Here is a 16,065-nt window from a genome sequence, read left to right as displayed (position 1 = left end):
TTATCACGCAATTAAGGAAAAATAAAATAAAACAAAATAAAGTACATAAGCTTAGGATGATCAAGTTTGTGGAGACATAGAAAGTACCTATTGAATTTTTTCTTAAATCTTCTCAAATCTTGGCCTTCAAATCTCTTTTTCTAGGTCCTGGGCATTTCTGCCTCTAACCAGTGCCATCCCGTCTGCGTCCAGAGACAATGATGTATTATCTCCTGGATGGCACTTCCCCGGTTGAGGGCTCTCCCATGGCCTTGGCGTGTGTGTTGGAGGCATGTCCCTCTCTCCTCACCTTAGGGAGCTGCGCCAAAACAATGGAGATTACGAAGCTCTCTTCTCACATATCCATCGATGGGAAACCTCACAAGGTGCCATGTCCACGGTGGGAGTGAGCCCTATAGTTCCACATTCAGAATGTGGCCTGTCATTTGTAATGCTGGGTGGAGAGAGAAGGGAAGGTCAGGGTAGTTTTGTGGTGGGGGATTAGAGCCATGACCCAGACTTGAATAGCAATAGGGTCTCATTCTTTGGTACTTCCTATTATTAAGCGTTCCTCAGGGTACTCTACACAAACAGAATTCCCTGTATCTCCCCTGCTCCTTCTTTTCCAGCAATCCATGGCTCTTGTCTACTTTAAAACCTTGCTCAAAACTTACCTTCTCAGTCTGTATGGACAAACATTTCTCAAAGTATAATGAACGGTGTTCTAAAAGCTGATTCATCACTGTTTTGGAATTCAGAACATGTATTATGTCAAATGAAATCCCTAAAGTCTGTCTACTTACTTGACCATGAATCCTGAGCCATCAATCCACTGCCACCTTTTTTGTGAAGGCTGGTATCGAAGGCCAATGAAATATACCTCTAAACCAGCTCTCCCCTGGAGAAACCCCTGAAAAGGAAATTAGGCCAATGTCACACTGAGTCTCAGTGCCCCAGACTGAGACCATAGAAGTGACTGTCCCTGGTACAGTGAGGGGTTATTTCTCAGTTTTATAGTTAATTTGACTACCCACCCATGAAAGGAACCAGCAACATACAGAAACCAAATCAGTGAATAATTCAGATCACTTAGATAACAACACAACAACACTTTGAAATATCTTGATGTGTGTACCCTCCAAGATTCCCTCCATCCAAATAATAAAAAAAGAAGCTACAACAGACAATAAACAATGACAACAATATTTTCTGGTTCAAACTAGGTTTCCTTGGACATATCCTAAGAGAAGAAAGCCTGGAGTGATATAAAAATTTGCAAATAATTCAGAAAAAGATAACCAACAACTAACAAACAGAGTTCAAATCCTGGGCTTGCTATTGACTAATTATCTCTTGGGCAAGTCATTAAACTGAGGATCTCAATTTCTTCATCTGTAAAATGAGGGAGAGGGTCCTGTTATATAATGAGCATCCTGAATATGTACTGACTACAAGTCTAGAATTCAAGTTCATAAATTCGAGCTAGGAGGATCCTTAGATATTATGTGCTCATGCTTCCTTATTTTATAGATGATGATACCTCAGTTTAGAGAGATGAGTGACTAACTCAAAGTCACACTGTATATAGTAGAGTTGGGATTTGAATCCAGATCCTTTCTCCACTTTCCTTCTCCCCTCTCCTCTTCTTCTTTTCCACATCTATTCTCTTCCTCTTCCCATAGGAGACCCCAACCCTTAGAAACCAGCCTGTCACAATGCATCTCTCTTTCAATCTATCATGCCCCATTAGTCCTATACATTCCCACTCTGCCTGGCTCTTCTGTCACCCCATCTGAGGAATCACGATATCACAGGACCTTAAGGTTGCAAAGGGCTTCAGAGGCCATTGAGCCCAACCTCTCCAGGATCAAGATCTTTGGCATGAGGTCATCTGTTGTGTTTGTTGTTCAGTTGTGTCTGACTCTTCGTGACCCCATCTGGGCTTTTCTTGGAAAGATACTGGAGTGCTTTGTCATTTCCTTCTCCAGCTTATTTTACAGGTGAGGAAAACAGAGGTAAGTGACTTTCCTAGGATCATACAGCTAGTAGGTGTCTGTGGATGGATTTGAACTCAGATCTTTCTGACTCCAGGCCTGGCAGTCTATCTATTGCACCACCTCACCCCCCAAATGGGTCTTCTGGTCCCTTCTTCTTGAAGGCCTCCAGTGACAATGAGAATACCTACCTATGATCAGTGATTCTGAGAGTTGTTTCATGAGGAGGTAAGAGGTATAGAATGAAGACTGTCATTCAAAGCCCTTCATAGCTTTCTTGCCCCAACCCCTCCACTTTTCCAGTCTTCTTATGTCTTATACTCCACAACACTAAGTAGTCTTTGATGCAGTGACACCAGTCTCCTTGTTCCTCACACAAGAAACTCCATCTCCCGAGTCCACTTTCACTGGCTGACCTTCCACTCCTGAAATGCTCTCTCTCCTCATCTCCATTTCCCCTGGCTTCCTTCAAATCCTAGCTAAAATCTCACCTTCCTCAGGGAGCCTTTCACAGTTTCTCTTAATTCTAGTCCCTTCCCTTGGTTGATTATTTCCAATTTATCCTACTGATTGCTTGTTCGCATGTATTATTTATTTGCATACTGTCTCCCCCACTAGACCTACCTTTAGGGAAGGGAATGTTTTTTGCCTTTCTTTGTATCTCCAGTGCTAAGCACAGTGCCTGGCACATAGTAGATGCTTAATAAATGTTTATTGACTGACTGTAAGCACAACTCAAACTGTAAAAGATCATAGGTTTAGGAACCCCTGAGGCCATCTATTCTAACTCCCTCATTTTACAGATGGAAAAAGAAACTGAGGCTTAGGAAGGCTGTGATTTGCCCATGGTCACACAAGCAGTAAGTGTTAGAAATGGGACTAGTGTTCTTTCATTCTTTTTTAAAAAAAAAATTCTCTTTTTATTTTATTTAAATTAACGAGTATTTTTTTTCTCTCCCCACAAGGAAAAAAGATAAACAACAGCAAAAAAAGGAAAAAACAAAACAAAATTCTGAAAACAAAACAAAGATACTTTAGCAAAGTTGTTGTTGTTGTTTGTCCTTTGTTTTCAAAGAGGACCAGTGACATCATGGGGTGATATCTTGACTAGTGCCTGAATTAGATTTAAGTGAGGCTGAGTTGCACAAAGTCGTCAACCTTACTCTGCCTTCCTGAGTCCAGTGGCAATTTTGTCTTGCCTTTTTGTCTTGCCTTTATCAAGATGACTGGTGGTGACTTGGGAGGCATTGGATGGCCTTGGCATATCTGATGTTTGACTAAGCTCTAAGCATTCTGTAGCACCTACTTCAGCTGCCTTCATGGCCATTGAAACAAATTGCTCTCATCCATTCATTCTAATACTCTTTTTACCATACTGAGTAGCCTCTCAAGTGACCTCTCTAATTCTCACATTCTTTGCCCTCATAATCTCCATCCCCCTTTATCACCAGCTCCAGCTGGAATGCCCCTCCTACTTCCTCTAGAGGGTACACCTCTAGAATGCCAAGGCCATTGTCTTATAAGAAAAAGACTAAACATTGTAAGTTATCACTCCATTCACTAAACTTGGTGTGCATACCAAATGTGGATAGGAAGGCAAGTTCTCACCCATGCCCCAAAAGAACATACTTCCATCCTAGCCAGGGGTCTAGAATGGTGTTCTTTTCCTCTTCCACCATGATGGTTCTCACCTGCTCCTTTTTGTTGTTGATAATTGCCAGTGTAGCCCCTTCATTAGAGCATCGGCTCTGACTGTTGTTCCAGTTTTCTTCATTGGTAGAGAAGAAATAACATCTCCCCATATAAAGATCCCACCGAATAGGGCAGTCTGGAGGATGAGAAAGAAGTGATAATGGGAGACTGTGAGCAAGCAGTCACTTGGGGAGGGGATGATTCTTAGGTTTATGAAGAATTGGATGAGTGAAACAAATGGGGAAAAATAAGAGAAAATTCAGACCATTCCTATGGCACATATCTGTTTTTGTAGGTATTTCTGTGTTAACTTTTCCCCCAGTATTTCTGTCTTAAATTTAAAATAAATTGTAGGTTCCTTGAGGACAGTTTTAGTATTTGGTGCTTTGCGTATCGTAGTTGCTTAATAGATGTTTGTTGAATTATATGTTATTGTCTCCCAACTCTCATTAGCCAGCACCTAACAAAGTCTGGAAGTGGTATATATAATTATTTGGAAGGCAAAGAGCCTGAAATTACATTAGAAAACTCCCCCCCCCACCCAGTAGTCCACAGGTGCTAAGTGGTAAGGGCTTGGATTTACAAAGGGGTAGTAAAAATAGAAAGGAATAGACAGATCCGAGAGGCATTTTGCAGAAAGTATCAAAGTGACTTAGTGATTGATTAGCTATAGGGATTGAGGAAAAGGTCTGGAGACTTGGAAGAGGGGATTTGATTTCATGGGGTTCTTAATGCGTTTGGTTTTGAACAGATTCTGTTTGAAATGACAATGGATCATTCAAGTGGAGATATCTTAGGAAGGTAAGGGAAAGGTTTTGTCAGAGGTTGGGAAAGGAGGGGGAAGGAAAAGGATAAGTCAGGAAAGATAGAGGGGAAAGATTTTGAAGAAGCAGTTTGTAATGCAACAGAAAGATTAAAGAGAATAAGTTTAGAGAAAAGTCCATTATATTTTACAAGGAGGTCACTGATGACCTTCTTGAGAATAGTTTAATAGTACATTCTGGATGGAAGCCATATTGAAGATGTTAAAAGGGAGAATCGTTGGTTAGGGACTGGAAATATTGGCCTAGTTCACTAGTTCAGGAAGTCATCAAATAATAAGTACCCTCAAACTTCCTTCATCTATAACCATATCTACCGTCCCTTAATAGGCGGTAGGTATGGTACCTCTTTAGTAGTGAAGAGAGCATTGAACTTGGATCAGGAAAACTGGTTTGATTCTTGCTTCTGATATTTGCTGTAAGCCCAGTTTATCTCTCTGCCTCAGTTTCCTCAAATGTGAATGACTAAATCCTGAAATTACTCTTTTATTAGTAATCTCCATCTTCAACTTTGTCTTCTAGTTTTCTTGAAGTCCCAGCTAAAATCTCAACTTCTGCAAGAAGCTTTTCCCAATCTCCCTTATGTATGTTTCTTCCTTCCAAGATTACCTCTAGTTTGTCCTGTCTTTAGCTTATTTGTACATAGTTGTTTGCATGTTCTCTCCCCACCAGACTGAGAGCTTTCTGAAAGTGGGAGCTGCTTTTGCCTCTGATGCTTAGCATGGAGCCCGTCACACGACAATGCTTAATAAGTGCTTGTTGACTTTTTGTTTTGAGCAAAGTGTTTTGGGAACCTTAAAGTGAAATCCAGTGATCTATGATTATCTTCCTAATTATCCCAAGAAAAACTTCCAAAATACCACTGATAAAGTCAAAAAGCTCCAGGAGAAAGGAGGAAGGATGGAGAGATTGGTGCATTAAGGTATGTGAATAAAATCTCTCTTTTCCCTGGCAAGAAAAATTGTTTTCTTTTTCATTTGCTAATTCATTTCTGAGAAGCTGTATGTCTGTTTTCATCTGGTGATTTGGCAGACTAGGAAAGTGATTTCTACCTTAAAATTTATTATAATTGAATTCCACAGTGATGAAATAACTTGGGATATTCTTCTTGAGTTTATTAGAATAAAATCACATTTTCAGTTTATACAAAAAAGCTTTTTCCTCTACCTAAATTAGCCCTGTTTTCTTTAGTACTTGAGGTGATCTTTGTTGCTCTGAAGAGGGACAGTAGACAGAACTAAGATGAGATTTTCTTGATAATACCATTGGAAGGTACAGTACAGTACAGTAGTTGTATAGTAGTTGTTGAGTCATTTTCAGTCACATCCAACATGACCTTAAAGCCCATTAAACCCAATTCCCTTCATTTTACAGATGAGAAACTGAAACCCAAAGAAGGCAAGATGATTTGTCTAAGGCCATACAGAAAATAAGTATCAGAGCCAAGGTTTTAACCCAAGTACTCTGACTCCAAATCCAGTGCTGTTTATACCATACCATGTGTCCTCATCTGTCAAATGAAAGGGTTGTCTCTAAGGTTCCTTCCAACAATGACATTTTATGATTCTGTAATGGTTTTGCTCTCTTTAAAACTGTCATTCCTGAGTTTCCTTATCTTCTTGCTCCTCTGTGCTGCTCCCTAATTTCCTACATAGAAAGAAGAAGACTAGAGAAATAGAGAGAAGGAAGGAAAGAAGAAATGAAATAAGAAAGGAAAGAAGGGAGGAAAGGCTGAAAACAGGAGTGGCAAAAACTTGACCATTAGAAGGAAAGGATGTCAGAAAGGGGATATTGAGGAGAGATTGTCTACAATCCAGACCATTGAAGCCAAGTGATGATGGTTCCCCTAGAAGTTACCCGTTCCCCTGTTCTTTGTGGTGATGCGTCTGAAGTTCTCTTCAGAGGTGACAGGTGAGGTTGATGGAACTGCAAATAGAGCCAGTTGTTGGCCTTGACCCTCAAGAAGACCAGGGCTCAAATCTTGACTTTCCTATTTCCTACATACGACCTCTCTGAACCTCAATGTCCTTATCTGTAGAACAAGAGAGCTGGAGGTCCAAGGTCCCTTCCAGCTCTAAATATGAATATCTTTCAAAACCCAGCTCAAGAATTATCTTCTTCAAGCAACCTCCCACCCCCATCCCATCCACAATCTTTCCTTTAATTTCCTCAGCGCTTTACTAAGGGTACTGGGTTTTGTGCTCCATAGTTACTTTGCATATTTATGCTTAATGTTCTTAGCGCTTGGACTATGCTTCTTTTGTAAACCCTGTAGCTGTAGCTATACCAGGGAGTGGTGACTGTTGACAAATGGAACGTCAAGGGTCCAGTCCCTTGTTTTCTGGTTCACAAGGCTGAGGATGCTAAGGATGCCCTTGAAATGGCAGAAAAGGGCCAAGTCTTAGAAGATGCTGGTGGTGATGGACTCCTAATAAAACTGCCCCCAGCCTCAGTATTCTAACTTCCTTATAGGCCCTACGGAACAGCGGGCCCACTGCCCCTGCCTAGCCACTCTGCCCCTCCCCCCCACTCAATATCCTAACTTCTTCATATATGCCTCACTGCTCACTAGAACAACAGGTGTGTCCATGAACTCATATTTCTCACAGAAACAGCAGGCGTGTCCATGTGATAGGATCCCAGTCACTGCCCCCAGACAAATAGCAGGTGTTTGCATGCACTCAGCCACAACCAGCAAATCATCTAGTCTCAGACAGGACCACAGTATTCAGCCAATCAGAAAGCAGCTCCACCAGGATGCCCGAGCAGGATGTAGACCCCAAAACAATAGAAGGGACTTTCCCTAAGTGGAAACCTGTGTAGTAATAGCAAAAGCTGTCCTTTAGGTGAACTTATCACCTAGAGAGGCTTATTATAATATCGTTATCATGCATACATATCCCCCCAAATGGGTTTTTCTGTATGCATTGTGGGTAATTGCGTGGGCAGTTCCACTGTGGCTGGGACCCCTCCCCTATTACCTATTCCCTTAACAAACCTTTAACAAACCTTTACAAATCCTTAACAAACAAAAAAATTGATAATTTCTGTTATGTAATTGCATCTTTACCCTATAAAAATCCATCTTGCTTTCTCTGAAGTTTCATGAAAGGCATCTATCTCAATAAATGCTTATACTTGGATTAGGGGTGGTCTGACTCTGAATTCTTTGAGATAGTTCCACCACAACACAACATGAAACCAAAACGGTGGTGGCTGGTCTATGTGTCACCGAAATTATGCAGGCCAGACTTCGTATACATTTGGAACTGTAGAGTTCTTTACCTAGTACATATTTAAAACACATTGAAATAGGGTAGGAAAGAATGAGAGTGAAGTCAGAGGAGGAAGGGAAGGGAATAGAAGGAAAGAGAGGGCAAAGGAGGAAAAGAAGAAGGAGGAAGAGAGAGAAGGGAAAGAGAGGGAAGAGCAGGGGAGGGGAGAGAGAACAGAATTTGAAAACATGTGTGGTGGTGACTGGACAATTAGGAGAGTAGGATGTCATGAAGGTGACAAAGAGAAGAGGTCACCAAGAGACCAGACTATTGAAATCAAGTGGGGAAGGTCCCCCTAGAAGTTACCAGTTCTGCTGTTTTCAGTGGTGGAGTAATCTTCAAAGGTAGTAGGAGATATCCGTGGCACTGTAAGCAGAAAGGTTGTTTGTCTTAGCTCTGGGCTCAATTCTGGACACTTATTTCTTTATATTTGTTTCCCTAGAGAGATTACTAACCTCTACAAACCTCAGTTTCTTCATTTGTGAAGGGAGGAGATAGAACTCTAATGTTCCTTCCAACTAGGAATTCTATGAACTTTTTTTTCAAAACCCAGCTTAAGAATTGGCTTCTATAAAAAAGCTTTCTTAGGTGCCCTAGGGCTCATCCCCACCTAGGCCACAACCTTTCTTTGAATTTCTTCACTGTGCTTTATCATCAATACCACATTATCACTTATTGATCTTTGTCCTCTAGTTATGTCACTTTCCAATTTTATATCTTGCATCCCAAATTTATGCCTACTATTTATTTCTAGTAAACCCAATATACTGTCTTTCCATTTTTTCTTGTCTCTTGATGCTTTCCCTGGCACATATAACCAGGCCCAAGTCTCTCCCATCTTTTCTCTCTTTCTCTGTTTTTTAAAGAAATTACTTTATGCTGGTTGATGAAGACAATCCATTTTTTTGAGCTTTATGTCCTATCTCGGAACCAGGTTAGAGACTATTGTTGTTGTCATTCAATTGTTCGGCTATATCCTGTTCTTTGTGACCCCATGGACCATAGCACGTCAATACTGTCCACTGAGTTTTCTTGGCAAAGATACTGGAGTGGTTTGCCATTTCCTTCTCTAGCAGGTTAAGGCAGAGGTTAAATGACTTGCCCAAGGTCCCACAGGCCAGATTTGTACTCAGGTCTTGCTGACTCCAGGCCCGGTGCTCTATCCACTGAGCCACTTAGCTGCCTCTCTTTTTTTTTAAAGTTTAAATTTAATATTTTTGATACATGCCCTTAAAGGACAACCCTGTGTCTCCTTCCTCACAACCAAACTTTCAGCCAACTCTTATTCATAGACATGGACTCCTACTCCCGTCTCAGTATGGTGCAGTAGAATTATGAGCCCACTGTTTGACTGGAACTGCTTTCTCCAAGGTCAACCAAGTTGCTCTTAATCTGCAAAAGCAAACGATCTTTCCTAAATTCTTTTTCTACTTAACTTCTGAAGTTTTTTTTATCTCTGAAGTTTTTTAACAATGTTGATGACTTTCTACTGCATAATCTTTCCTCCCTGGCTTCCATGACACTATGCTTGCTTGATTTTCTTATTATCTGTCTAGCCATTACTTCTCATTTTCTTTTGCTAGACCCTCATTCTTCTATCTATTACGAGTAGGTATCCTCCAAGGTTTTGTATTGGGTCCTCTTTTTTTATCTCTCTATTTCTCAGAGAGTTCACCAGCTCCCTTTTGTTCAATTATCACTTCTTTGCTGCCTTAATCTCCCATCTGTCCTTCAGTTCAACACTACTGCTCACTGTACAGCAATGATAATGGTGGTAGCATTTGACTAGCAAATGACTAGCATTTATATTGGACTGTCTAAATATTTCCTCTTCTTCTCACAACAACTCTGTGTGGTAAGTGCTACTATGATCTCTATTTTACAGTTGTGGAAACTGAGGCAGAGGTTAAACTCTGTCCATCATGCCACCTAGCTTGCATCTCCTATAGTCAAGCTCAAAATGTGCAAAACAGAATTTATTATATTTTAGCCCCAGTTTATCTCTCCTCCCAAATTTCCCTATTTCTGTTGGGAGCCACCATCTGGTCAGCCACTTGGGTTCACAACCATAGTCACATCCTTATTTGGGAGGGGAGGAAAGTTTACCTTTCTCTCACTGCCCATATACATATACCCACATATATGCCCATATAATTATCTGCCAAGTGTACTGCTTGACCTCCAAATGTCTCTCCCATCCATCTGCCTCCCTCCTTTACACAGCCTTTACTTTAGTTCAAAGCCTCATCATACCTGGCTTGAACTATAGAAAGAAGCTCATAATTGTCCTCCCTGCCCCAAGTGTCTCATTTCTCAAAGAAAAAGAAAATGACAACGGAATGAGGCTAAAGCAGGAAGAAACTCGAAATCAGTAAAGAAGAATGTCAGGAAAAGGATAATGAGAGGAGTCCAACCGAGAGGCCAATCAATTGGCAGAGACATTACCTGTTGTGCTTCTTTCTGTGCTGGTGGAGTTGGGGCTTTCTTCAAGGACAGGAGGGAATATCTGTGGTACTAGAGACAGAGTTGGCTGTTAGCATCAATCAAGAAAGAATCTTCTCCAATGACTCCAATAACATGACTCAATTCTGTTGCACAATATGTTTCTCTCTCTCTCTCTCTCTCTCTCTCTCTCTCTCTCTCTCTCTCTCTTTCTCTCTCTCTCTCTCTCTCTCTCTCTCTCTCTCTCTCTCTCTCTCTCTCTCTCTCTCTCTCCACAGCTCAAGCATCTTCATTTTAGTCAAAGGATTAATGGGGGTTGGGGATCCATTGTGACAAGCCAGAAACATATTTTTTCTCTATTCCTCTTCCACTTCTCACACAAGGATGTCTACTATGCTACATGGCCAGCCATATCCTGATTCTCTTTTCATCTCTCCAGGCATAGTCCTAGGTCTTATAGGTGAAGGAAAATGAGGGGCAGGCAGGAGAATGGTGGAAAAATCCTGGATGGGGAAATAAATTCAGTCCTTCTTACCAATATCAGCCATGGCCACCACCAAACATCTCCTCAGTGTGTGACAGATCTAGACCCCACAACTCCTTTGGACTTCCTCCCATTCTGAGTATTCCAAATGCCAATCTGAGAACAGTCATCTGGGGAGGCTAGATTTATACACAATGTAGAGATTCTAAGCCTTCCCGTTGTCCTAGAATAGGTGTAGGGCCAAGCCTTCCTATGAGAGAAAGGGGGCTATTGTTTTCTTTTTCGGTGCAAATGAAATCTACCCAGTGAAGGAGTCTGGGGATGGGGGTGGTGGTTGGGATTTTTCTTCCTCAGACTTATCCAATGCAACTAGAGTGTATTAAGTGGGGGTCAGCTAGGTGGTGCGGTGAGTAGAGCACCAGCCCTGGAGTCAGGAGGACCTGAGTTCAAATCCAGCCTCAGACACTTGACACTTGACATACCTACTAGCTGTGTGACCTTGGGCAAGTCACTTAACCTGCCTTCCTCCCTCCAAAAAAAAAGAATGAAAGAACAAAGAATTTATTAAGTGCTTACTATGGGCTAGACTTGGGGGATTCAAAGACAAAACAAATAGTCCCTGCCCTCAAGGAGCTTACATTTACCCCTGCAGACACTAGGTTTCTATAGAAGTAGCAGCAATAGATTGAGACCCTGGATTTGCATTAGGGGAGGTTATTCCATCCTGCTAAAATATGAATATCCAAGGGTGGGTCATCCCAATCTGACAGGGGCCACCATGGACCTACATGTTTGGGGAGGTTTTGGTTTACTTAGTCAGAAAGTGGCAACTTGGAATTGTTGTGTTTGTCTTTTGTTCTCCAGAGGACCATGATATCAGGGAGAGGATGGCATGACTTGCAGTTGACTTTGATTTGAGTGAGGGCTGTACAAGGTCACCAGACTCACTTTCTCCTCCAGAACCCACCTGGGTCCAGTGGCCAGATATGCATCAGAATGACTGGTGATGGCCCAGAATGCAATGGGAGACCCTGGAACTTTTAAGCTAAGATCTTTTCAGGTTCTCACTTTGGGTGAGGTAACATCCATTCAGTGAATAGGCCTCTTTAAGAAGTGAGTCAAGAGACGGCTCCTTTAATAAAAAAAAAATCAAACTGGGAGGGTGTAATGTTAATGAACTTCCCTGACCATTAATAGGCCTCATGTGGAGCCCATTAAGGGAAGCTTGCTTGTTTGCTTGTAGGAAGGCTTGCACATCTTTTGTTAATAAGCTAATTAGGCAATGAGTTGAGTTGTGATGCCTTCTGTCTCTGAGCCCATTAGCTGAAAAAGTATATATTGTGAGAGGTGAGTTTTTGCTTTGGGGGCTCACTTATGAGAAAGATGTTGTGATTCCCTGGTGGAGACTGAGTGGCTGTGTCTTCAGAGCTCTCCATCTCCTCAGAGGTAAAGGCTCTCTTGATTCAGTGGTGGATGTAAAGCTTTGATTCAGGCAGTAGAGTCCTGTCTTTATTTCTCTGCTCTGTATTATTCTCTGGATCATTGACCTCTTAGTAAAGCATATAAAAGAACCTGCACTAGCAGCCACCCTGGGTATGCCAATGTGGCATCCTGGGTATGCCAGTGTGGTTTCCGTTACAGAGGGGAAGACCCCCCAGGGTTCCTGGACAAAAGAGAAACAGTTACTATTTGGCATTTACATTCACTTTGTTCTGGGAGGGCACCGACCTATTGTCCAATCTGTGAGCTCCAGAGTGAATTGGATTTAAGGCTTGCTCTTTGAGGAAGAAATCTACCCAGTAAACCCCAAGTTAAGGAGTCAGCTTTCAGCTATCAAAATGTACCTTCCTTTGGGAAGAGCATCCTCACATAAGCGGAAAGGCATGGGGGCTGGGTGCAGGTTGTGTTTGCCCTTCATTCTGGAATAGGACTGTGACATCAGAGAAATGATGACATGACTTGCAATTGACTTTGAATTGAGTGAGGGAGAGCTGTGCAAGGTCACCAGCTTCACTTTCTCCTCCAGAGTCAATTATTTATTTTTTTAAATTAAAAGGGCCATCCCTTGACTCACTTCTTAAAGAGGCCTATTCACTGAATGGATGTTGCCTTACTCAAAGAGAGAACCTGAAAAGACCTTAGCTTAAAAGGGCCAGGGTCTTCCATTGCATCCCGGGCCATCTCCAATTGTCATGGTGAATATCTGGCTGCAGCATGGAATAGTGAAAAGAATGATAGAACTTCAGTCAGGTGAGACTTGGGTTTCAATCCCACTACCTGAATGACCTCTTCAAGTTTTGGTTTCCTCACCTGTAAACTATAGGGGTGGGGTAGGGATGGGGTATTAGACCAGATGATCTCTAGGCTCCTTTCCAGTTCTAAATCCTAGGGTCCTAAATTTTACTCATACAATAGGTCTCCTCATTATGGGAATTCCTGGTGTGCTAATTTCTTCCACAAATAGACATTGCATCCATTCCATAAGTTATAGTCTTAAAAATTTCCTGAGGCATGAGAGGTAAAAAAAAAGATAATATGTTGCTAAAATTTATATAGTGCCTGAAAGTTTGCAAGCACTTTACACATGTTATTTTATTTGATCCCCACAACAACCCTGGGAGGTAGGTGCTATCATTTTTGTTTTACATATGAGGAGACCGAGGCCAATAGGTTAAAAGTTTTGCCCAGGGTCATACGGCTAATACATACGTGAAGAAGAATTTAAATCTAGATCTTCCTGATTCCACGTTCAGCTCTTTACACAGTCTCTCTTAATTTAGGATGGATAACATAAAACTTGTGTATATAAAATGCAAATTAGCATGCACTTTTGATCCTCTAACTTAAGGGATCTTTGTAATGAACTTGCAGCCCCTATCTCTGTGATCTTATTTGAAAATTGGACCAGTCTTAGTTCTTTGAGGATGGGGACATTTCTTTGTATCTCTCTCAGTTCTTAGCACGGTATCAGGTGTGTAAATAGTAATAAATACTTGCTAATAAATGGTTTCTCCCTTTACCGGTCAAATAAGTACTTAGTAAGCAGACACTATGTGCCAGGCCCTCCACTAAGCACTGGGCATACAAGGAAAGGCCAAAGACAATCTCTGCTCCCAAAGAGCTCACAGTCTAGTGAGGGAGAGAGCAAGCAAACAATTATATATGACCAAGCTATCTTCAGGATGAATTGGTAATAATCAGAGGGAAAGCACTGGCATAAAAGGGAATGAGGAAAGGTTTCTTGAAAGAAGTGAGGGCAGCTAAGAGGCAGAGATGAGGAGGGAGAACATTCCAGGCATGGGGAACAGCTGGGGAAAATTCCTGGAGCTGAGATATGGAGTCTCTTGTTTGAGGGACGGCAGGAAAACCAGTGTCCCCACACTAGAGCACATGGTGGTATAAGAAGACCAGAAATATGAGTTGTAAAGGCTTTGAATGCCAAACAGAAGATATTATATTTGATTCTGGAGATGATAGGGAGACATGGGTTGAATTGGGGTGGGAAGTGCCATGTACCATTATTGTTCTAGAGCTTTAGGGGTAGCCAGATGCAGGGGAAGAGAGTTACAGATTGGGTAAGGAGTGAATTCTGCCACTTGCACAATTGGTGACTCCTACTAACACTTCCTTCCTCATTTCTTCCTCCATTGAGTTTGTAATGGAAGCTTTGGCATGGGAGGAAGGAGGACATTTATAGAATCTTGCTCCTGCACTTAGAATAAGACCCTTCCTCAGTTAAGATGCCTTTTATACCACGACTCTGGGTATATACGAATGCTATGGATGACTGACATCACACCCCCTGTGTACTTGGTGATATACTGTTTTGGTTGGTCTAACCTCGTTACCATACCCTATGATATGGGTACCCTAATTGCCTCATGCAAGCTTTATAATTAGATAATACTGAAGCTACAAAATTCAAGAAAGAAAAGCCCCCATTGCCCAGATAAATAGAAAGAATAGAAGGTATCAATATTTGGCACCTGAATCACCTGATTGTTTTGTCTACATGGCCTTCATTTATTGAATTCTTGTCCACTTCACATTTCATTCCATGCAACATTGACCTAGACCTATCTTGCCTAGTGTAGGCATTTGCAATTTCACAGACAGTTCCAGAGGTAAAGGACTGGACTTAACCTATATACTGAGTCTCCCAATCCCAGGGGAGGGGCACAGAGAAAGGAGAAAGAGGTGGGAGGGGAACCAAGTACTTACGATAAAGGAGAAAAAAGGTTGTGCCAACAGCTTTGACAGCCACGACAATGGCTATAGAGATGACCATGTGCCAGTTTACACAGGCCATAGTATATCGTGTAGGGGGCCTACATGGGTCAGAGAGAAGCACCATTAGGCATACTGCTGTTTATTCCAATAGGAACTGTCCTACATAGAGATCTCTGAAAGTTATAAGGGACAAGCAAGCTATAGATATAGAGAGGTGGCCCAGAGTGTGGATAGTCTCTGTCCTCACAGAGAGCCTTCAAAACCCTCTCTTATTGCGCTTCTGCCATTCTTCACCCCCATCTCACTCCCCCTCCCCCAAACCTCACCTCTCCTAACTGAGGGGTGGAGATTGGGGACTTTCTCTCCCAAACCCATTTATGGTCTCTCATGCCCACAGTGTGCAGTACTTAATTGGGTTTTAGTTGAAATTTCTGTCTGAAAAAGTATACTCACATTTTGAAAACCTAGCCTAGGCTCTAGAATAATGTACAGCCCCCCAAAACACCTAATCTATATCTGTGGCATAGCCTCAAGACATTGAGAAATCTAGGCTCCTCAAATAAGGATAGGAAAATAAAATTTAAGAATCTATTGTCTGCAAGAAGCACATCTTGAAGATACATACAGTATGAAAATGAAAGGCAGGGGGAAAAATTGACTATGTATCAGTACATTCCAAGAGAGCATAAGTTGTCATCAGGCTACCAGGGAAAGCAAAAACAAATTCAGATTATCAATATAGGGAAACTACATTATGTTTAAGGAACCATTGCATCAATTCTGTACGTATGTACACCAAATGACATAGCATCTAAATTCATAAAACAAAATTTAACTGCATTGTATAAAGTGCCCCTGACAGATTCAGGAAGAAGCTAAAGTTTTGTAAAGGGAAAAAAAAAGATAAACTTACCCAATATCTTCCCCTGGGAGGCAGCTTCAGCTGGGCTGTGCTCAGAAAAGACCCCTCCCCCACCCAGGTGGTCTTCTGTCTCTGGCAGATTCCAGACCTCTGAGCTCCCTCTAAGTTAGAATGCTGCCTCTGAGACCTTCTCTTGATCTTGGCAACATCCCTTGCTTCCTGGGCCTCTTCCTCTTCTGGCTTTTGGAGGTGGAAAGAAATGGGGAGGCAAGCTGGGGTGGGGGGG

The 16,065-nt window shown here is 41.8% G+C and overlaps 1 protein-coding gene across 1 annotated transcript; it reads right to left on the bottom strand.

The window, feature by feature from the left end:
- Positions 1–318: 318 nt before the first annotated feature.
- CLEC5A (C-type lectin domain containing 5A) lies at positions 319–14,996 on the bottom strand. Its single transcript, XM_036760605.1, has 6 exons — positions 14,909–14,996; positions 10,207–10,275; positions 8,068–8,127; positions 3,665–3,801; positions 783–889; positions 319–433 (listed from the first exon to the last, which is right to left on the bottom strand). Exons 1-6 carry the CDS (start codon positions 14,994–14,996, stop codon positions 319–321), a joined length of 576 nt encoding a protein of 191 aa, XP_036616500.1.
- Between the last annotated feature and the right edge of the window lie 1,069 nt (positions 14,997–16,065).

The sequence above is a fragment of the Trichosurus vulpecula genome, chromosome 5 (assembly GCF_011100635.1).
Source record: "Trichosurus vulpecula isolate mTriVul1 chromosome 5, mTriVul1.pri, whole genome shotgun sequence".
Taxonomy (NCBI): domain Eukaryota; kingdom Metazoa; phylum Chordata; class Mammalia; order Diprotodontia; family Phalangeridae; genus Trichosurus; species Trichosurus vulpecula.
This window is presented reverse-complemented; position numbering and strand designations above follow the sequence as displayed.

What these genes read in the sequence shown, in the direction of transcription:
- CLEC5A (XM_036760605.1), bottom strand. Translation starts at nt 14,996, where the DNA reads ATGGCCTGTGTAAACTGGCACATGGTCATCTCTATAGCCATTGTCGTG. An exon ending in CACTGAAAACAGCAGAACTG is followed by an intron (nt 3,802 to 8,067) that starts GTAACTTCTAGG and finishes CTCATCCTCCAG; the next exon opens with ACTGCCCTATTCGGTGGGAT. An exon ending in GGCTCAGGATTCATGGTCAA is followed by an intron (nt 434 to 782) that starts GTAAGTAGACAG and finishes CTCTCCACCCAG; the next exon opens with CATTACAAATGACAGGCCAC.